This window comes from Monodelphis domestica, chromosome 7 (genome assembly GCF_027887165.1).
Source record: "Monodelphis domestica isolate mMonDom1 chromosome 7, mMonDom1.pri, whole genome shotgun sequence".
NCBI classification, from domain to species: Eukaryota; Metazoa; Chordata; class Mammalia; order Didelphimorphia; family Didelphidae; genus Monodelphis; species Monodelphis domestica.
Genome location: NC_077233.1, coordinates 219,575,018 through 219,596,702, shown reverse-complemented (window position 1 = coordinate 219,596,702; position 21,685 = coordinate 219,575,018). Strand labels below are relative to the sequence as shown.

General features: G+C 46.8%; 1 protein-coding gene and 1 long non-coding RNA gene across 7 annotated transcripts in view; one reads left to right on the top strand and one right to left on the bottom strand.

Moving 5' to 3' along the window:
* ELFN1 (extracellular leucine rich repeat and fibronectin type III domain containing 1) overlaps positions 1-6,366 on the top strand; it is a 225,445-nt gene extending 219,079 nt beyond the window's left edge. For all 6 annotated transcript variants that reach the window (XM_056806491.1, XM_056806490.1, XM_056806489.1 and 3 more), the window contains one exon: positions 2,475-6,366. In XM_056806491.1, the coding sequence (XP_056662469.1) occupies positions 2,902-5,307 (2,406 nt within the window). In that variant the 5' untranslated portion in view covers positions 2,475-2,901 and the 3' untranslated portion in view covers positions 5,308-6,366. The remainder of the gene's footprint in view (positions 1-2,474) is intronic.
* The window catches only part of LOC103104847 (uncharacterized), an 89,896-nt gene that overhangs the window by 24,069 nt on the left and 44,142 nt on the right, over positions 1-21,685 (bottom strand). The window lies entirely within an intron of this gene.

Here is a 21,685-nt window from a genome sequence, read left to right as displayed (position 1 = left end):
GAGACCTAGGTGGCTCATCAGATAGAAAGCCAGTCCTGGAGTTGAGAGACCTTGGTTTAGGCCTGATCTCAAACATTTCCTAGCTGTGTGACCCTGGGCAGGTCACTTCACCCCCATTATCCTAGCCCTTACTCATTCTTCTGCTTTGGAACTGACTCAGTATCAATTCTAAGACAGAAGGTAAGTGTTTAAAACAAATTAAGTGGTTTTCTCAAGGTTAAACAGATATCAAATGTTAAACAGATATCAAATGCTGGGAATTGGGTTTGAACCAATGACCTTTCCTGACTCTCCCAGCACTCCATCCATCCAAGGTACACTGTACAAGCCAGACAGCCTCTGAGGTGACTCGTCTGTGTGATTGTGATGTTTTTCCCTGCATAAGAGGAATGTAATGAAGTAATAAATTGATGGTTATTCTTTGGGTACAATTGCACTTTTGTCTGACTTTTTCCTACCCCACCCACTATATTCTCTCCTATCTCCCCTATCGGACTATACTTCTTCCAGTGTCCCAGGGTCAATTCAAGTACTGAACCACATCTAGCCTTTGGGTTCATAGCTTAACCCGCCATATATAACCGTCATATCCCTCAATTGCTCTGAATTTCATGGATAGCTTAATTCAGATTGGCAAATTTTATTAACCCTTCCTATGTGCAAGGCAGCTAAAGAGTACAATGGGTAAGTTCAGATTTGGGGTCAGAAAGAGGGAAATTCAAATCTAACCTTACCAGCTATGTGAGTCTGGGCAAGTCACTAACAACTTCTGTCTGCCTCAGTTTCTTCAGGTATAAAATGGGTATAATAATGTCCTCCCAGGGTTATTGTAAAGGATCAAATGAGACAATATTTATAAAGCATTAGCGAACCTTAAAGCACTATATAAATGCCAGCTGCTATTATTCTTTTCTTATTGCTTTACAATTTCCTCCCATTGTTCTTTATTCCTCCCTTTTGGGCCAAGCATAACAAATCTAATTCTTCCATATAGCATTATTTTAGTACTTGAAGACAATGATGATGTTTCCCTTAAGTCTTCTTTACGCTAAAAGTTCTTAGAATCTTCAATTATTGTTGTTCAGGCTTGCCTGACTCTCCATGACCCCATTTGGAGTTTTTCTTGGCAAAGATCCTGGAGGGGTTGGTCATTTCCTTCTCCAGCTCAATTTACAGATGAGAAAGCTGAGGCAACATGAGGTTACATGACTTGCCTAAGGTCCCACAGTTATTAAGTGACTAAAGCCAGATTTGAACTCGGGAAAATGAGTCTTCCAAACCCAGTGCCTTATCTACTGTTCCACCTAGCTGCCCCAGCCTGTGTCTAGCGAGCATTTAATAAATGCTTGCTGTATCAAATTGAATCAGATGCCTTAATCAGAGACTTCCTCCACTACAAAGCATATCTTTCTCTCACTCGCTACATGGCTGAGGCAGACAAGGTGAGAAATCGAGAGTTTAAAGGGGCTTCAATATATTTTTCCAAGACCAATATCTTTTTCCAGATGACTTGCCAAAGGTCATTAAGTCCTGGAACTAGTAGCAAAGCTCCTGATAACCCACTCCAGACCCTTGGTGAGGCCAGACCTTTGCATCCCACATATCAGAATAACCCTTCCCTACCCTTCCTTCTAGCGCCTAGCTTCTATGCTCATGGACCAAAGGCTCTTACTAGTTCCCTTTCCCTTATGCCCACCTCTATGCTTCTCCCAACCCTTTGCCTCTTGCCTTAACTGCCTCATCTCAAAATGATCCCCCTCTCCTCTGAACTCGTACAACACACATTTAACCTTTATTTGAAAACCTCTTGCTCAGATACTAGTTATGTGACTCAGGATAAGTCACTTAACCTTGTTGGCCTCAGCATCTTCATCTGTGAATCCCTCATCCCTGTCCATGTCCTCATCAGAGCTGGAAAAGGAAATGGCAAACCATTCCAGTATCTTGGCCAAGAAAATCCCTAAAAGGGATCACCAAGAATCTGATACCACTGAAACGACTCAATGATAACCCAATGGATGAGGCATTAGACTAGCAATCAGGGAAACATAGAATCAAATTCTGGCTCAGATATTTATTAGCTCCAGCAAGTTACTTCACTGTTCTCTGCCTCAGTTTCTTCTTCTGTAAAATGGAGGGAATTGGACCTGATTGTCTCTAAGGTCTCTCCTAGTTCTAGTTCTATGATTCTCTGATCCCTCTGAGGGTAGGGAATGGACCCATGTTTTATTTATGTGCCTAGTAGCACTGAACAATTAACTGAGTCCTCAGTAGACATTTTAAAAATACTCATTAGCTAGTGACCCTGGGCAAATCATTTAATCCCCATTGACTAGCCCTTACAGCTCTCCTGCCTTAGAACCAGTACACAATATTAATTCTAAGATGGAAGGGAAAAGATTTTTAAAGAAAATACTCATTGGTCAGTTGTCCAATGAATAGACATATAATCCTGCCTGTACTCTCTATTTCAGGAGAAGCGACTGACCCAAAGAAGAGCTGAGAGGGGGAGCCAGGACGTTAGGCAGATGGAGGAAGAAGTTCAAGCTGATATGGAAATGGACCTCAGCCGAGAGACCAGGAGTGGCAAAAAGTAACTGGAGACTTCGCCAGGGAGGGTTCTCCCCACTGGACGCCACAGCCCTCTGCCCAGCCTGAGACCATGCCTGACGGGACAGGACATCACTGAATTTCCTTTCCTGCCTCTCCCCCCTCCCCATCCCCACAGGCTGGACAGAGAGCCGCTGCCCCTCACCCCCTAACACACTGTGCCACCCTTTGGATCATGCGAGAGGTGGCCTTTTAAATCGAGAGCTTCTCCCCATAGCCAGCACCCCCTGCCCCCCTCTCCCCCCTTTCTTGCAGCCTCACCAGGAATCTGCCTCAGGGTGGTGCTTCCAGATGGCAGGTTGCAGGTGGGGGGCGCTGTGCGTGTGTGTGGCCGCCGCATCCTTGCTGTACGCCGGGGGGCTGGCGCGGGCCGACTGCTGGCTCATCGAAGGCGACAAGGGCTTCGTGTGGCTGGCCATCTGCAGCCAGAACCAGCCCCCCTACGAGTCCATCCCGCAGCAGATCAACAACACCATCGTGGATCTGCGGCTCAACGAGAACAAGATCAAGAGCGTCCAGTACGCCTCGCTGAGCCGCTTCGGGAACCTGACGTACCTCAACCTGACCAAGAATGAGATCACCTACATCGAGGACGGCGCCTTCTCAGGCCAGTTCAACCTGCAAGTGCTGCAGCTGGGCTACAACCGGCTGAGGAACCTGACCGAGGGCATCCTGCGCGGCCTGAGCAAGCTGGAGTACCTGTACCTGCAGGCCAACCTCATCGAGACAGTCACCGCCACGGCCTTCTGGGAGTGCCCCAACATCATGAACATCGACCTGTCCATGAACCGCATCCAGCGGCTGGACAGCGGCACCTTCACGGGGCTCAGCAAGCTGTCCATCTGCGAGCTCTACAGCAACCCCTTCTACTGCTCCTGCGAACTGCTCGGCTTCCTCAAGTGGCTGGCTGACTTCACCAACATGACGCGCACCTACGACCGCATGCAGTGCGAGTCGCCGCCCGACTACTCGGGTTACTTCCTGCTGGGCCAGGGCCGGACCGGCTACCGCAATGCCCTGAGCATGCTGTCCAGCCTGTGCACGGACGGCTCATACACGGTGGGCGCCCGCTTCGTGCCCGCACGCTACCCGCCCACCACGCCGCCTCCCGAAGGCCCATGCGCCGAGGACGAGTGCTTCTCCGGCGACGGCACCACCACCCTGGTGGCCTTCCACACGCCCGCCACCAAGTCCGAGGTCCGGCCCAACATCTGGGTGAAGCACCTGACGCACAACTCGGCCACGCTGGGCGTGCAGCTGCCCACCCCCTTCCGCAAGATGTACGTGCTGGCGCAGTTCGAGAACGGCTTCTCCTCGGACATCACTAGCCTGCACAAGGAGCGGGAGGAGATCGAGCTGTCCAACCTGATCACCCACACCAACTACACATACTGCGTGGTGTCGCTGGGCCACCCGCTGCGCTACAACCACACCTGCCTCACCATCTGCCCCAGCAAGCCGCCGCCGTCACCGGGGCCCGTGCCCAGCCCCTCCACCGCCACCCACTACATCATGACCATCCTGGGCTGCCTCTTCGGGATGGTCGTCGTCCTGGGCGCCGTCTACTACTGCCTGCGCAAGAGGCGGCGCCAGGAGGAGAAGCACAAGAAGGCGGCGGGTGGCGTCAAGAAGACCATCATCGAGCTCAAGTACGGGCCCGAGCTGGAGACGCCAGCCATCGCCCAGCTGTCCCAGGGGCCCGTGCTGGGCGCCGACGCCATCACCCGCATCCCCTACCTCCCCTCGGCGGGCGAGGTGGAGCAGTACAAGCTGCTTGAGAGCAGCGAGACCCCCAAGGCCACCAAAGGGAACTACATGGAGGTCCGGACGGCTGAGCAGCAGGAGAGGAGAGAGTGCGAGCTCGCCCTGCCGCCAGACACGCAGAGCTCAGTGGCCGAGATCTCCACCATCGCCAAGGAGGTGGACAAGGTCAACCAGATCATCAACAACTGCATCGATGCCCTCAAGTCCGAGTCGACGTCCTTCCAGGCAGTCAAGTCTGGCGCCGTGTCCACAGCCGAGCCCCAGCTGGTGCTCCTGTCTGAGCAGATCCCCGGCAAGCATGGCTTTCTGTCCCCCGTCTACAAGGACAGCTACAGCCACCCGCTGCAGCGACACCACAGCATGGAGGGCCCCCCCAAGCGCTCCAGCACATCGTCCAGCGGCTCTGTCCGAAGCCCCCGCTCCTTCCGCTCCGAGGGCTCCTCCGCCCACAAGACGGAGGCCAAGTACATCGAGAAGACATCTCCCACGGCGGACACCATCCTCACTGTGACCCCGGCGGCTGCCATCCTCCGGGCCGAAGCCGAGAAGATCCGGCAGTACGGCGAGCACCGCCACTCATACCCGGGCTCTCACCAGGGAGAGCCGCTGCCACCACCGCCCCACGACGGCCTGGGCGGCCGCAAGCCTTCCATCCTGGAACCTCTGACCAGACCCCGTCCCAGGGACCTCGCCTACTCCCAGCTCTCTCCCCAGTACCACAACCTGAGCTACTCCTCGAGCCCCGAGTACACCTGCAAGCCCTCTCAGAGCATCTGGGAGCGCTTTAAACTGAACCGCAAGCGCCATAAAGATGAGGAGGAATACATGGCGGCCGGCCACGCCCTGCGCAAAAAGGTCCAGTTTGCCAAAGACGAGGATCTCCACGACATCTTAGACTACTGGAAGGGGGTGTCTGCACAGCACAAGTCCTGAGTCCTCCTCTTCTAACCCCTGTCCCTCCTCTGTCCTCCCCTCTGCCTTCTAAAACTCGTGATGCTCATTGGACCAAAAGGAAACGAAATCCGCAGCAGCTATTTTTAACCCAGAGACTGTCTTTAAAAACAACACACACACACACACACACACACATACACACACACACACACACACACACACGCACAGTTTTAAAAAAGAATCACACCCCTCCTTTCCTTTTACCCCCTGATCCCCAACAGGTGGCAAGAGAAGGAAGGGGAGGGATAATCGAGAACAATAACTACAACAAAATAAAGAAAATATGATGGATGGTGGCATAATCTATCTAGAGATGGTCTCACCTTTGTGAGTTTGCACTGAATCTGAACACACACTCACACATACACACACACACATATACATCCTACACACATACAGACACAAACACACAAGGGACTTCAGAAAACTGTGGCTCAGGGGTGGGGGTGGGTGGGGATTTTTCTTTCTCTTTTTTTTCTCATTTTTTTAAAGAAAAAAAAAGTACTTAAAAAAAGATATAAAAATAGTGAGTGTGAGGGGGAGAGGTTTATGATCTGGCCAGTCCGCTGTTGCATCGCATGATTCTCAGTCCGTGGTTTTTTTGTGGATTCTCTGTGTCCAGTCCGTCTCCATCGTTCTCCTCCTCCCTCTTCCAGAGTCAACCAAAAATGTGGAAAACAAAGAGGAAAGGAATCCGAGAAGCCTGAAGAAACAGCAGTTGTTTGGGGAGGGCTTCGGAGGGGATGGGAATCTTTCAGGTGGGACTCTGAGGTCAGCTGAGAAGTAGCATCTGCTGGCATTTTGGGGGAGGGGGGAGGGCACGGCCAGGGGCCAAGAGCTTGTGGCTAGAAGCCAGCCAGAGCTCCCATTTGGCCCAACCCTACCCCACATTGTAATCCGTAGTCGTTATATTGTACAGAGAAAAAATATTTCTATATTTGCAATGTTTGCTGTAAAACAAGAAAGAGAAAAAAAAGTATGTCTACTAAAAAAAAAAGACACACAAAACCTACCTGTTTGTACCAGGTTTTAATCATGGATTTTAGAAAAAGGTCTTGGTTTTTTTTTCTCCCCCATTTCTTGGAGGAAGGGTGGGAGTCTCTTTCTTTGGGGGTGAGGTTGGTGATGGGAAATGGAAAGGAGCCAACGCTTTCTTCCATTTCATCTGAGGGAATGTGAGAGAATCTGTGTGTGGGTGAGGAAATGGATCAGGTGGGGTAAGGAGGAAAAATCAGGCAGGAGAAGGTCCGTGTGATTGGGAGAGAATATACTTCAGAGTGTAAGTGAGTGTGAGTTTGAGAGAGGATGTGAGATGGAAAGTAGAGATATGAGTGTGACTGGGGGTGGAAGAGGATGGGTGTGAGAAGGAATGGGGTGTGAAAGCCAGAAAGGATGGAGCGTGTTGGGGGAAGGGCTGTCGGAGAATGAGCAATGGGAGGAGGGGCCCCTACTTCGGCCCCCATCTCTGAACTGAAAGAGTTCAAGCTAGGTCAAAACTTAGAAGGGAGGTGTGTCCATCTCCTCCACTCCCTAAAAATACCTGGGCATCCCTCCCAGGTTGCAATGCTTCCTCCCCTCCAGAACCTGCCTAGCTTGGATGCTGGTGACACAAACCAGAGGAGGGATTGATGGGAAATTTTGTTTTCATGGGATTCTAGAAATTTAACCTCTAAAGAGGGTGAACTGGGGCTCCCAAGTAAGACTTGGGCATTTCCCAGGGACACAGTACCCCCACATGCACCAGGCTGGCAATGGCTCGTGACAGAGAAGGGGAAGGAAGGAAGGAAGGAGAGAAGGAGGGGGCAGCTTAACCCCCATTCAACTCACATATTCCAATAGCACTTTTTCTTAAAACCTTTACCTTCTGCCTTAGAGTCAATACTGTGTATTGGTTCCAAGGCGGAAGAGTGGTAAGGGCTAGGCAATGGGGGTTAAGTGACTTGCCCAGGGTCACACTGCTAGGAAGTGTCTGAGGTCAAGTTTGAACCCAGAACTTCCCATCTCTAGACCTGGCTTTCAATCTACTGAGTCACCCAGCTGCCCCCCCCCCCAATAGCACTTTTTTAACCCTTTCTGTCAGCCTAGACTGAAGAGTGGTAAGGGCTAGGCATTTGGGATTCAGTGACTTGCCCAGTCACACAGGTAGGAAGTGTCTGAGATCAGTTTTGAACTCAGGTCCTCCTGAGTTCACACCGTGATCCTGATTCCTTGTACCCAGTGACATTCTGGAGAGTTGTTGGGAAGATCTACAAGTACAAGAAAAATGAAAGGCATTTCCTGCCCTCAAGGAGCTTCCATTCTAATGGGAGAGACAAAAAGGGTGTCTACTGGTCTCTTTAGGGCCCTTCAATTCAGTATTAGCTGGAGACTGGAGAATGGCCAGCAGAAGTGGTGGCCTCTAGACCAAAGCTAAAAGGAGACTTGGTGAAAAGGATGCAAATTAAATAAGGCTCCAGCTCCTTCTGGGGCTCCTTGTGATGCCTACCTTAGTAGAACAGATTCCAGTTCCAGCACGGTCAATAGCAATAGGAGTCAGAGGATCTCGGTTCCAATCTTGCCTCTTGTCATCTGTGTGATTCTTTGAGTTGAGATGTAGGGACATCTCTTGAACTCACACTTACTCAGTCTGAAGAAGTTTCCTCTAAAGGCTCCTCATCTATAAAGTGAGGTTAGACTAGAAGACCCCTAAGGTCTCTAGCAGCCCTAAGTCTATGTTCCCTGGAGTGTGTGTGTGAGAGGGAGAGGGTCATAGTGTGTGTAATTGGATGTGTGAGGAAGGGAGACCTGAGTTCAAATCCAAACCCACACCCCCACTAGCTATGTGACCCATGGCAAGTCACTCTCCTTAATCCAATGAAGAAGGAAATGGTGAAGCATTCCAGTATCTCTGCCAAGAAAACTCCATGAACAATATGGTGCATGGGGTCCTGAAGATCAGACCTAACTGAATGACTAAACACAACATGAGCCGTGCGCCATCTTTGTCTGATAAGCACTGGGGATACAAATGCATACACCCAAAGAGAGCATCACACAGAAAGGGGAAGAGGGGGTATCCGAGGAGAAAAGAGGGGGACGGGGAAGAGAAATCTTTCTCTTCCGGGCCCGTATCAGAGACAGGATAGAAACCTAAGTTTTCAGCCTCAGTCCAGATCCAAAGCTCTTTCCATTCCAACACACAGACAATAATCTTTACCCTGATTCAGAGGAAGAAGTGAGAAGGAAAGGATGAAAGGAAACCCTTCCTTAGGAACTCCTGCCCACCACAAAAGTAGAAGGGATCCATCCCACTCCCACTGATTTGGGGCCTCTTCCCTGGTCAGGCTTGGCCTAATGGAGCCCTGAGGGACCAGACACCTGCCTGTGTGTTTCTCTAGGGGATCTAGGTAGATGATCAGTCTTTTAGGTGGCATGAGGGTAAGGGAAAGGGGAGATTGGGGAGCCTCCTGTCTTCCCTCCTAAATCATGGCCTGAGAAAAGTGACCTCCGATGGGTGAGAAAGGGGCTAGCCATTCAAAAGAGGAGGGCAAACAGGGTAAAGTCACTTTGAGTGTGTGTGTGTGTGTGTGTGTGTAATAAAAATAAATATTATGGGGAAGAAGAGAATCAAAAGATTTGTTCTAACACAAGGGACTCAACCAGGTCTCGCTTGACTTCCCAAAAGGAACAAGATCTCCAAACTGATTTGGTCTGGGGGTTACTATTAATGTGACCTTCTACATCCACACACACTGAGAACCTCAAACTTCTGCCTGTGGCCCCATATCCATTGGGGAAAAGATGAAAATTAGCAGACACTGGCTTGAACCTGGGGGGAGTTGGGTAGTCTCATTCAGTAAACAAATATTAATCACCTACTATGTGCCTACCAGACACTGTGCTGGGTATACAAGGATGAGGGAACCGGTCTGCCTTCAAGAAGTTTGCATTCTGTTGGGAAAGGAAACACATCTTTATCTAGACATGTCTAAACAAAAGCAATAAACTAACTTCGGGAGAGAAGGCTCCAGGAGATATTTGTGTTTGGGGGGAATAGGAACAGAAGAGCATTCCTTGCTGTCTTCCCCAAGCTTTGCCCTGGCAGTTACCCTTTTCACATCTGGACCCCAGGTAGATGTTCCCTGGGGTGTACCAAGAAGCCACCTGAAGTCCTTGTTCTCCTCTCACCAACTTATCAAGGGGCCTCAGACTGACAAAGGTTGTGCCTATGTTAATTTGCCATAGTCTAATTTTTCTACCCCAAAATGTTCATAAAGATGAGGAATCGGCTCCCTCTGCTTCCCAGGACTTCTTGTCTACCCATCTCAGTAGACCACCCAAATGTTGAACAACTGGCCGGGGGGGGGGGGGGTAGTGGGAAGGTAGGAGTACCCACAACATGCTTTTAAATTTAATCGACATTATTAACATTTTCCCCATCACTTTCTAAGTTCAGAAATCAACAAAATCATAAATCAAGCCCTGATTTATAATGTTTGCTGATAGAAGTATAAATGTTTACCTTGAAAATTTAACAATCAGCCCCACCGGTCCCAGCAAAATTCCTATACCATCCCAATCAGTCCATTTCCCCCTTATTATTTCCTCTAATCCATCCTATGTGAACCCTCTCTGTCTGAGTCAGAGGAATGAGGCATAAGGCACCTCATAGATTCTCAGGCCTAGATCCAGAAGGGCCCTTGGAAACAATCTAGTCCAATCTCTTCTTTTTCCTGATGAGACCTAGAATTGGCCTAGGTCCCTTGGACCGAAAGCACCAGATGCAGGATTTTGGCCCCAAGTCCCCTGACTCCAGAGCCGGGGTATCAGGCTGCTTCTCATAATGTTATTTCTCTCTTCTTCGCACCTTACAGCAAATATCCAGCTGAAATCTCCTTACCACAAATACCAAGAAAATCACAAAAGGATAACTAGCAACATGGGGGAACAGGGCAAAGGATCATATAATTTGGAGCTGGGAAAAGTACTGAAGATCGATGTAATCTGCAGAAAACCAGAACTCGGAGAGGAAGAAAGTAAACTTGCTCATAGTTGTACAAGAAAGTAGAGGAAGAAGATGTCTAGGGGACTTTTTTTAATGCAAAAATACTACTAGCTGGTTTATTTATACTGGCAAGAAAATGTAAAAATTTCTAACAAAGGATAAATATTAATAGTGACACATTCATCTAGTTGAGGCAGATTATATGTATTTATATATGACTATGTAGTCCTACAAATATACACATGTGTGTATATGTATATATGTAAATGTGTTACATATATGGGAGGAGGGAGAGAAAGAGGGAAGGTGGAGAGAGAAAGAGGGAAAGAGAAAGGGAGAAAAAGAGAGGGGAAGGGAAAGAGGGAGGGGAAGAGAAAGGGAGAAAAAGGATGAGGGAAAGAAGGAAGGAGAGAGAGAAAGAAGGAGGGAAAGAGGGAAGAGAAAAAGAAAGGGATAAAGAGGGAGGGAAAGAAAGGAAGAAAAAGGGAGGAAAATGGAGAGAGAGGGAGGGAGAGAGAGGTGAGAGAGAAAGAAAGAGGGAGAAAAGGGAGAGAAGTAAAAAGGGGTGAGGGAAAGAGAGAGGGAGACAGAAGGAGGGAGGGGGGAGAGGTATCAAAGAAACTATAGTAAGATTTATGGAATCATATAAAAATCAGTAGAATGCTAACATATACATTGAGTCTAATTTGGGATAAAATATACTAACCAAATATTTGTTAGTTTCTGTGCATCTATGTGGTTCTCCTTTGTAAAATAATACAGGTTTTAGGTGAGAATTATTCCTTATTTTATATATGCCTGGGAATCTTTGATGCTAACATTCATAATTAAAAACTTTTTTAAAGAAAAGCAGAAATTGAACTAATACCATTATCTTGATGTGACTGTGAGGTTCTTCCCATCCCTGGTAGTAAGTACTCTACTGTAAATCAAAATGGTCACCTGTGTCAAAGGCACGGGTGTGAGGACACTCAGTGAGAGACTGTCCTGTTATGAGTAAGGAAACTGAGGAAGCCAGCCTAAACCCCATTGCCTAGCCCTTGCCTAAGCTTCGCTAAGACAGAAAGAAGGAGCTTTTTTTTAGGAATGGGGTTAGGCTGTCCTGAGCCTCTGTGCTCCCTCCTCTCTTGTGGGGCATCCAGGAGGACCAGAGCTCCTATGGCAGACCGTAATCCCAAAACACTCCTCTAGGCTGGCCAAGGTCCCCCCAAACTCCAGGAGGCTGAGGGTTACTTGTTTGGGGTCCTGATTCCAAAGAAGGGAAGGGGAAGGGAATAAACATTTGTTAATCGCCTCCTCTAGGCCAGGCACGGTGCCAAGCATTTAATAAATATTATTTCACTGAGTCTTCCCAACAACTCTGGGTGCTATCATGATCCCTGTTCTATGGGTGAGGAAACTGAGGGGACAAAGGTGAAGGAACTTGCCCAGGGTTCTGCTATTTAATCAAGGGATTAAATGACATAACCAAGATTTGAACTCAGGTCATCTGACTGGAGAAAGGCATTTCAGGCAGAGGGAAGCGAATAAGCAGAAATCTAGAAGGGGAAAAACACAACCCAGATAGGCATCAGGAAATCGTCCTATTTGACCAGAATGAAGGGTTTGTATCAGCAGGAACAAAAAGTAACGGTAAGAGAGGGAGAGCAGGTCCACAGGGCCCTCTAAGAGCCTTGAAGGACAGGCAGAGGATGCCAAAGGCCACAAGTTTGGGAGGTTCTAGAGCAGGGAAGTGTTTTAAGAAGCTTACTCTGTCCACTGTGGGCTGAACTTTCTTCCAGAAAGAGAAAGGAGTCTGGATCTCCAGCCTCCAGATTCTAGCTTACACCTCAGTGTTTCATGTTACCTCAAAGCATCCCAGAATAAGAAGAGAAAGTGCTTAGCAAACCTGAAAATGTCATATACACGTTGGCCCTGTATTTTTAAAAGGGGATGTTAAAAAACGTTTTGTCTGATCTTCTTCCCAAGAGCAGAAAATCTATTCTGTAAACCCAGCCCTCTGAGACAGGTATCTGGACTCTGAACTTTAGTTCAGTAACAGGGAGCTCACTCTTTCTTTGAGGCAGTCTAGTCTGTTTGGGGCAGCTCTAAAAGCAATAGTGAATATGTATAGGGGTTTCTAGGCAGCACAGAAGATGGAGTGCAGGGCTTGGATTCAGGAAGACCTGGATTCAAATCTGCCCTTAGATCCTTTTATTTGTTTTTATTAGATAAACCTTTACCTTCTGTCTTAGAATCAATACTGCGTATTGGTTCCAAGGCTGAAGAGCAGTAAGGGCTAGGCAATGGGGGTCAAGTGACTTGCCCAGGGTCACACAGCTGGGAAGTGTCTGAGGCCAAATTTGAACCCAGGACCTCCCACCTCTAGGCCTGGCTCTCCATCCACTGAGCCACCCTTCCCTCTAGATTCTTTTTTTTTTTTTAATTTTTAAAAATGTATTTATTAATTTATTTATTTAGAATATTTTTCCATGGTTCCATGATTCATGTTCTTTTCTGCCCCTCCTCCCCCCTTCCCAAAGCTGACACACAGTTCCACTGGGTTTTACATGTATCATTGATCAAGACCTATTTCCATATTATTAATATTTGTAATAGACCCTCTAGATTCTTGGTAGCTCTATGACCCAGGACAAATTACTTTAATATTGGCAAGGTGTTTTACAAACATCTTATATTATTTATTGTCTCCATTTTACAGATGGAGATAGTATCAATAGCTTAAAATAATAACTAGCATTTATATAAGGAACTTTTTTTTGAACCCTTACCTTCCATCTTGGAATCAATACTTTGTATTGTATTTGTATTGATTCCAAGGCAGAAGAGTGGTAAGAGCTAGGCAATGGGGGGTCAAGTGACTTGCCCAAAGTCACACAGCTAGGAAGTGTCTGAGGCCTGATTTGAACCCAGGACCTCCCGTCTCTAGGCCTGGCTCTCAACCCACTGAGCCACCCAGGTGCCCCCATAAAGAACTTTTTTGCAAAGCATTTTATAAATGTTATCTCATTTGATCCTCACCACCATCCTGGGAGGAAATGCTATTATTATCCCCATTTTATAGATGAGAAGCTTGAGGCAGATGGAGGTTAGGTGATTTACCTAGGGTCCCACAAGTAGGAAATATCTGAGGTAGAATTCAAACTCAGATCTTCCTGACTCCAGGCTCAGTGCTCTACCTACTGTATCACCTGACCCTAATTTTTAGGATATTTTTCCTTTTATTGAGGATACCCTGATACCCTGGAATTTTTCTACCCATTGGTCCTAGCCTTTCCCTCTGGGTTGATGCCAGATTAGTCTCATTCACATGATATTCAAAATTCTAGTCTTCCCTCTTCTAGTCATGTCTTCTGTGATAGAGCTTCAAGACCCCTTACCAAGCTGGTTGCCTTCCTCTGGCCATTGATGTTTCTATGAAAATGTGTTTCCTGGAATTGACCACAATTCTCCAGATTGGGACTGATGAAGACCCAGAACAGCATGGCAGACCATTCCTTCTTTTAACTACCACATTACTAATGTATGTACTATGTACTTAGGCTATAGCCTAAGGCTGGCCTGACTTTTGGGGCACACTGTCCATTCATATCAAACTTGTGATTGACCAAGACCTGGTGATCCTTCTGTTCACAAGGAGTCAGATCTAACCAAGGCCTCTGAGACTTGGGCAGAGTAGTTTTTAAAAACTGAAATGCTGACATTCTCCCATTAGGAAATGGAATGGATTTAATCCCCTTATAAGATGGAACTGGCTTCCATTCCCACACTACCTCCTGCCCAGTTGAGATGGGGAAATAAATCCTCCTAATGCATAGAGGATAAACTGGGTGAGTCTTGGGGCAGGGCAGCCAAAAGGGTAAAGTCTTCGAGCCCAGATTCCTTCCCCATTCCTGCCCCTTCTCTCTTCTGAGTCCCCCCACACAGAAGACAGAGAGAGAGCAACATTCTTGGCTTCAAGCCCTGGGCTGGTCCAGGCCAGCCTGGAAGGGAAGGTAAATCAATGAGGGTGATTGAAGATGCTGCTGGTTGTGAGCTGCTATTTTTAGCAGCAGCCTTCTGAACCAGAGTTTGGAAACCAGAGTCGGAATGTATTTACATTTCTGAGGGCTCATCAGAGTGAAGGATGACAGGAAAGGGAAAACAACCCCATCGTTATTCCACTAACCACCAGGGCTGAGTGGGTGTTGTACTGGGAAAGCTGAGACTGGAAGCTGGGGGGCTTCTATGGGGGGCTACACCAGAAGTAAATGATTCAATCCTAGCCAAGGCAATAGCTCTAATGAGCCTCTCTCCTAAGGCCCCCAAGCCTTGGTCCTTGCATGCTCCAGAGATACACCCATCTCAGTCTTTCCAAAGGGGAGAAAGGACCACATCTGGCACAGATAGGATCCTAGTTTGAGACAGGAAGAGGAGCTTTTCTTTCCTGGTGGCTTCTACTTTCCCCCATCCTGGCATCCAAATCCCTTGTCCCCTCCTTTTAAGCAGAGATGTCACTGGCCAGCTTTGCTTTGCTATCCTTGTTTGGGACCCAGACTTGTTTGGTGAGTTCAGACAGAAATACTTAGTATGATGCCCAGCAAGACTCCCTGCTTATTACCACAGTGTGTGAAGGGTTGCCAAACTCTCTGTAGTCATTCTCTAGGGACTCCCTGGGAAGATGGGTTGGCCTCATTATTCTCATTTGACAGATGAAGAGACCAGAAACATTAAGAAACTTGGCTAAGGTGGCCAACCAGACCAGTAGAAGTCATGGGATTCGAAAGACTAACTCTCTAGTTCTAGTATGTTGTTTAACCCACTGGTGCCAACCCAGATGGCAATGGGCACAAGGGCAGACTGAAAAAAAATAACCAGAGCTGAGAAACGAGGTCCCAGTCCCCCGAGGAATGGGGAGGGAACTAAGAAAGCAGAGATAATCATAGAATATAAAAACTGGAAGAGAGGGGGCAGCTGGGTGGCTCAGAGGATTGAGAGCCATGTCTAGAGACAAGAGATCCTGGGTTCAAATCTGGCCTCACACACTTCCTAGTTGTGTGACCCTGGGCAAGTCACTTAACCCCTGTGCCTAACCCTTACCACTCTTCCAACCAATCCACAGTATTGATTCTAAGATGGAAGGTAAGGGTTAAAAAAAACTAGAAGAGATCTAAAGATAATCTAGTACAGGAAGTCTTAGCCTTTCTTGTGTCATGGATCCCCTTGGCTGTCTGGTGAAGTCTATGAGAAGACCCTTCCTCAAAATAATGCATAAGGATTACAAACAAAACCAATAATATTAAAATAAAGATGTATTTTCCCCATCCAAATTCAGAGACTCTCCCAAATCCATCCATGGTCTCCAATGAAAACCCTCTGATCTGGTATACCTTCCCCCCTTTATTTTACAGTTGAGGAACCTAAGATACAAAAAGAAGATGTTATAGCTAATTAAGTTAGGGATAGTGGCCCAAGAGAAAGAACAGGGAAGACAAGACAGAGATGGTTCATACATAGTGATTGGAAATTGAGAAGTGAAGACCGAGTACAATGGGGCTCCTGTATCTGACACCAAATCCACCCACTCTTCTAGTCTCCGCACCCTCTATGTCCATGGTGCCTTGATCCTACCCTCTAGCCACTGGCCCCGGGGCTCGGCAGGTTTCTCTTAGTCTTGTATTGCCAAAGTCCCACCGTGTAGGAAGACCTTTATTTGTGTCTGCCATAGCCCTTTCACAGGGTTACATTCCATGATCTACCTCTGATGGCTGAAACCATGGATGTAAGCAAACACCTTCTGATCCCATATATATTTACTATCTCTCTCTCCTCCTGCCCCTGGGCTTGGTCCTCCACGGCCTCCCTCAGCCCCCACACACAAACCTAGAAAGGATGGGGAGGCAGACCTCTGCTGCAAGTAGACTTCTGCCATCTTGGAGTTGACCATGGATAAGTGAAACCTCAGAAAGCGAAACCATGGATAAGGAGGCCCTGTCACTCAGTAGGCTGTTCAATCATCCCTACCTTAGAGGAAAATTGGGACCTGACACTGAGCAGCTATCTGTCATTGTAGAAGAGGAGAGCAGGGAAAAAATACTCAGCCTTCTTCTGATCTCTCTTTGGGAAGGAGAGAATCCAAGAGAAGGCAGCAATATGAGCTTCCAGCAGAGGCAGGCTGCTTGAGAAGTCAACTAAGTCTGGATTTAGTCTGTATAGAACCGAACTTTGCCTCCCCTGGGGGAAAGGGTTATATCAGATAAAAATAAAGGTCTTCCTCCACTGGGGGACTTTGGCAATATAAAACTGAAAGAAACCTGCCCAGCACAGGGGCCAGGCTGGAGGGCACGACTAGGGATCAAGGCACCACGGAGGTAGGGAGTGCAGAGACTAGAAGAGTCGGTGGATTTGATGTCCCGTCCAGAATATGCTACTACCTATGTGATATTAGGAAAATCATTCAGCCCTTCTGGGTCTTGGTTTTTTCCTAGGGAAAATAAGGGAGTTGAGCAAGAGGACATCTGCAGTGTCCTCCAGCTCTAAATTTATGATGGTGTGATGAACCAGAGGACTGTGGACAAGGCATTTCCCACTTAGGGAGTCATATTTGACTTCCCTATAGAAGAGAATTGGACTAAGTAATTTCTGAAGTACTTCCGAGTATTTTTCAGAAGAAACTGAGATCCAGAGATGGTCAGTGACTTATAACATTACCCCAGGCAAGTTACTTAACTTCAGGAGTCCTCCAGTTTCTCCAAGAAAAGAAAATTACAATACCCAAATTTCCTTTCTCCAGAGTTCATTTAATATAAAAGTTCTAGGAGCTTTCTAGCAGACAAGTTTGCTGCATTCAAAATCATATTACAGATGGCAAAATCTCAGAGTTAATCTAATTCTTCATTCCCCTCACCTCTCTTCCTCTTAAAACTGGATCTATGATTTCATTAGTATAGGAGAGCCAGGTGCCCAAGTGGAGAGAATGCTGGTCTGGGAGTTAGGAAGCGTGCTTGACGCTAGATTTAAACTTGGGTTCAGACTAGTTGCACGACCTTGGGCAAGTCACTAAGCCTCTATCTGCCTCAGTTTATTCATCTGTAAAATGGGGATAATAATAGCACCTCCTTCCCAAGTTGTCATAAGAAATGCTGTGCAAACATATATTCTATATACATATATTTCATATATATCATTGTTGTTTGTTTAGTCATTTTCAGTCCTATCTTTGTGACCCCATTTGGAGTTTTCTTGGCAAAGATACAGGAGTGGTTTGCCATTTCCTTCTCTGGCTCATTTGACAGGCGAGGAAACTGAGGCCAACAGGCTTAGGTGACTTGCCCAGAGTGACACAACTACTATGGTGTGTAAAGCTGGATTTGAACTTAGGTCTGGGGCTCTAGTCACTGTGCTACCTAACTGCCCTTGTGTGTGAATAGGTATGTGTGAGTAGAGTACAGTAAGTACTGGGCATGTGATCTTGGGCAAGTCACCTTACCCTGTTGGCCTCAGTTTCCTCATCTGTCAAATGAGCCAGAGAAGGAAATGGTCAACCACTCCATTATCTTTGCCAAGAAAACTCCAAATGGGATGATGCAGAGTCAGACATGTCTGAAATGACAGAACAAAAACAATATATAATAATATATAACATTATATAGATGGTTATTGGTGAGGCACTCTCAATGAGGAAAGCTACTTTACCAGGATAGACTTAGTAACTTTAACTCATTGTCATACAGATGAATGACTTGCCTAGTACACATCCAAGTCAGAACTCAGGCTTAACCTTGACTAGTCTCTTTCCACTCCACCACATTACCTATTTCTTAAAGCCTTCCCTTCAGTCCTAGAATCCAAGACAGAAGATTGATAAGGAACAGGAAGTGGGGGTTAAGTGACTTGCCCAGGGTCACCCAGCTAGGCAGTGTCTGAGGTCAGATTTGAACCCTGGCTCTCTAGCCACCACATCTAACTATCCCCCCCCCCCCCTCCATGATCTTCTGTAATCCAACCCACACTGAAGCACAAATTACTACTCTAATCGTCCTTGCAAGGAACCATCCTGTTCTTCTAGAAAACCTCTTGGAATGTGTTCAAGCGGGGAGGAACCTTTGGAGTCATCTCATCCAAGCCCCTCCTTTTATAGGCAAAGAACTGGATGGCCAGAGAGATGCAGTGGCTTGCCCTCAGTAGCCCAGACTTTTAAGTGGGGTGGGGCAGGATTTGAACCATGGTCCTTTGCCTCCAAATTCTGGACTCCTTCTACTTTCTTAGTATCTCCAAAGCTCTCGAGGTTCACGTTTGGATACTCCTCACTGTTGGGAAGTTTTTCCTAACATCGATTCTTAGTTCTCTCCAAAATTTCCACCCACTGCTTCAAGTTCTGCCCTAGGGGGCCAAGCAGAACAAGTCTAACCCCCTCATTTTACAGAGAAGGAAGCTGTTTTGTCATTAGCTGCATTTGAGGATTACATCACTGCTGGAGGCTTCCCTTTCAACTGGCATCAGGGATGGGGAGTGGGGGATGCACCAGGCAGCTATGAGCCTCTCTGTTCCTCCACCATCTTTTCTGGCTCTGGCCCCCAAATCCCAGTGTCCAGCCTTTGTCACGGGATGGGGATGGGGGTGGGGGTGGGCAGAATTTGGGGAAGAGGACAGCTGGGGTGTCACAGCCTCACGCTGTTCTCTGCGCCAGAGACAATTGACTATTTATAGGCAGGCAAGAGAAAACTGGGCATGGGACCAAGGCAGCCGCACTGGGTGATGGATTCGGGCAAAGAGTGGAGCTGGCCAGAGTTCGAGTTCGGTTCTGAGGCTAGGAGCATGGAAAGGGGTGAGGGAGAAGCAGCAGGGCTTTTGCAGGTCAAATCATCGAAAATTCTAAGTATATTCAACCAGGGTCCACAACCCTGGCAGAGAATGAAGGGAAAAGACGATGAGATGAGGTCCCTTAGGGAACAAAGACCTGAGCACCTTTGTATTTGGGTCAATGGCCAATCAAGAATTATGGGTGCACAGGAGAATAGATTGAGACCTGGAAGGGACCTTAAAAAGCCATCTAACCCAACCCTGACATTTCTCAGAAGAGGAAACTGAGGCACAGTGAAATCAGTTGACTTGCCCAGACTCACAGAGTTGGCAAATACCTGACATTGTTATCCGGCTGTGTCTGACTCTTTGTGACCCAATGGACCATAGCTATCCAAGGGTTTTCTTGGCAAAGATACTGGAATGGTTTGCCATTTCCTTCTTCAGGGGAGCCAGAGGATGCTTTTTTTCCAGGCAATCACAGGTTAAGTGACTTGCCCCAGGCCACAGAGCTAGGAAGTGTCTGAATCTGGATTTGAACTCACCAGCTCTCTATCCACTTAGCCACAGCTGTCTCTTGGTAAATGTTTGCAGCAGAACTCAAACTCAGATCTTTCTGATCTATCCAGGTCCAGTGACTTATCCACTCTGCCATACTGCTTTTCCTTCTCATGGTGGCAGCCAACAATTCCCCAACCCACCCTCAAAAAAAATCACTTGGGGGTAAATTGTTTATTTGCTCAGAGAATCAACAATGAAGATGGGTCCCCAGAGGTCCCCTAATCTAATGCCTGCATTTCAGTTGATTCTGTACTCAGTGCTCTTTCCACTGTCCCACACTGTCTCCCATCACCTATCTCTGGGTTGTATCCATCCAAGAGAATCAAGTTCTTTTGAGGGATAAGGATGACTTTGTTTTTTTAATAATCCCAACACTTAATGTGTTGTTGTTGTTGTTCAGTCATTTCAGTTATGCCTGACTCTTCATGACCCAATTTGGGGTTTTCTTGGCAAAGATACTGGAATGGTTTGCCATTTCTTCTCCAGCTCATTTGACAGATGAGGAAACTGAGGCAAACAGGGTTAAGTGACTTGCCCAGGGTCATATAACTAATAAGTGTCTGAGACCAGATTTGAACTCAAGAAGAGGAGTCTCCCTGACTTCAGGCTTGGCATTCTATGCACTATGGCATACCATGCTTCCTGAACACTTAGCATAGTTGGTACTTAATAAATGATTGTTGACTTGAATTGATTAGAAGCAAGAGGCAGGATAGAAGAAAGAAGGGAAAGAGAAGACAGGAAAAGAAAAAGGCTGTGGGGGCCCAGTGTAATACAAGGACCAGAGTATAAATAAGTGGTTCTATCACTTATTGCCTGTGTGTTCTTGGGCAAGTCATTTCACCTGTCTCAGACTCAGTATCCCCATCTGTAAAAATGAGGAGAATTGGACTAGTTGGGTTTTAATGTCCCCTCTGTTTCTAGATTATTCTGGGAGTCAGCATCCTTTCTACATGAGTTTCATTATCATCAGCATCATCAGGAGAACCTGATTGAATAGCAGTGGTGTTCAAGGTCTCCTAAGTAGGTTCTGTAGGGAAAGAAGACATGTACAGTGTAGTTCCTGTCTTTTAAAGGAGGCTACAGTCTAGTTGGGGAGGCAGGACATGAGAAGTGACCAAAAAGTAATTATCTAATTCCATAAGTCACCCATAAAATCAGGGATGCACTGGTAAACATTTAACAACTGCCCCCTCCAAAATGGCACTGGTCAATATTTAACAATTGGCTCTCCCCCCAAAATGGGATGGTAAGCATTCATCAGTTTGATATCCCCAAAATTGTACCCAAGGACACTTTAAAATTTATTCTACATTATGAACATTTTCCCCATCATTTTCTTAATTCTATTCAACCAACAAAACAATAACTCAAGCCCAGATTTGTAGTGTTTGTTGATTTCAGAAGTCTTAGACAGAACATTTAACTCTCAGCTCTCCTGAACCAGTTGGATCCAGCAAAGCACTGCAGAGAAGTCATACAATCTTAGAGATGACCCAGGCTAACCAATGACTCAAGGCAAGAATCCTTTCCTTCCACTGTCTCACACAGCCTACTTGAATACTTCCATTGGTTAAGGAGCATGCAGCTTTTTAGGGCAGCTTTTATAGTCAAAATGTTCTTTATTCTGATTCCAAATTCATTTTCCTTCCACTTCCACCCATTGATCCTAATTATGCCTTCTGGAAGAAAGCAGGCATTTATCATGATTCAACTCTGTTCCAGGCACTTTACAAATATTATTCTATTTGAGCTTCGCAATGACCCTACTGTAAAGGGTGTTATTGTTCCCATTTCACAATTGAGAAGGCTGAGGCAGGCAGAGGTAAAGTGACTTGCCCAAGGTTACCAGCTAGCAAGTGTTTGAGGTCACATTTGAACTCAGGTCTTTGACTCTCCAGGACTCAAACTTAATTCTAGCTATGACTTTACAAAGGAGCACGCTTCTTCACCAGTTCTTCTTAGCAGTGGTGTATAAAAGGGAATATTGTACAGGAAGCCCTGAAAGAACCCTGGGAGCCAGGTTTAAAG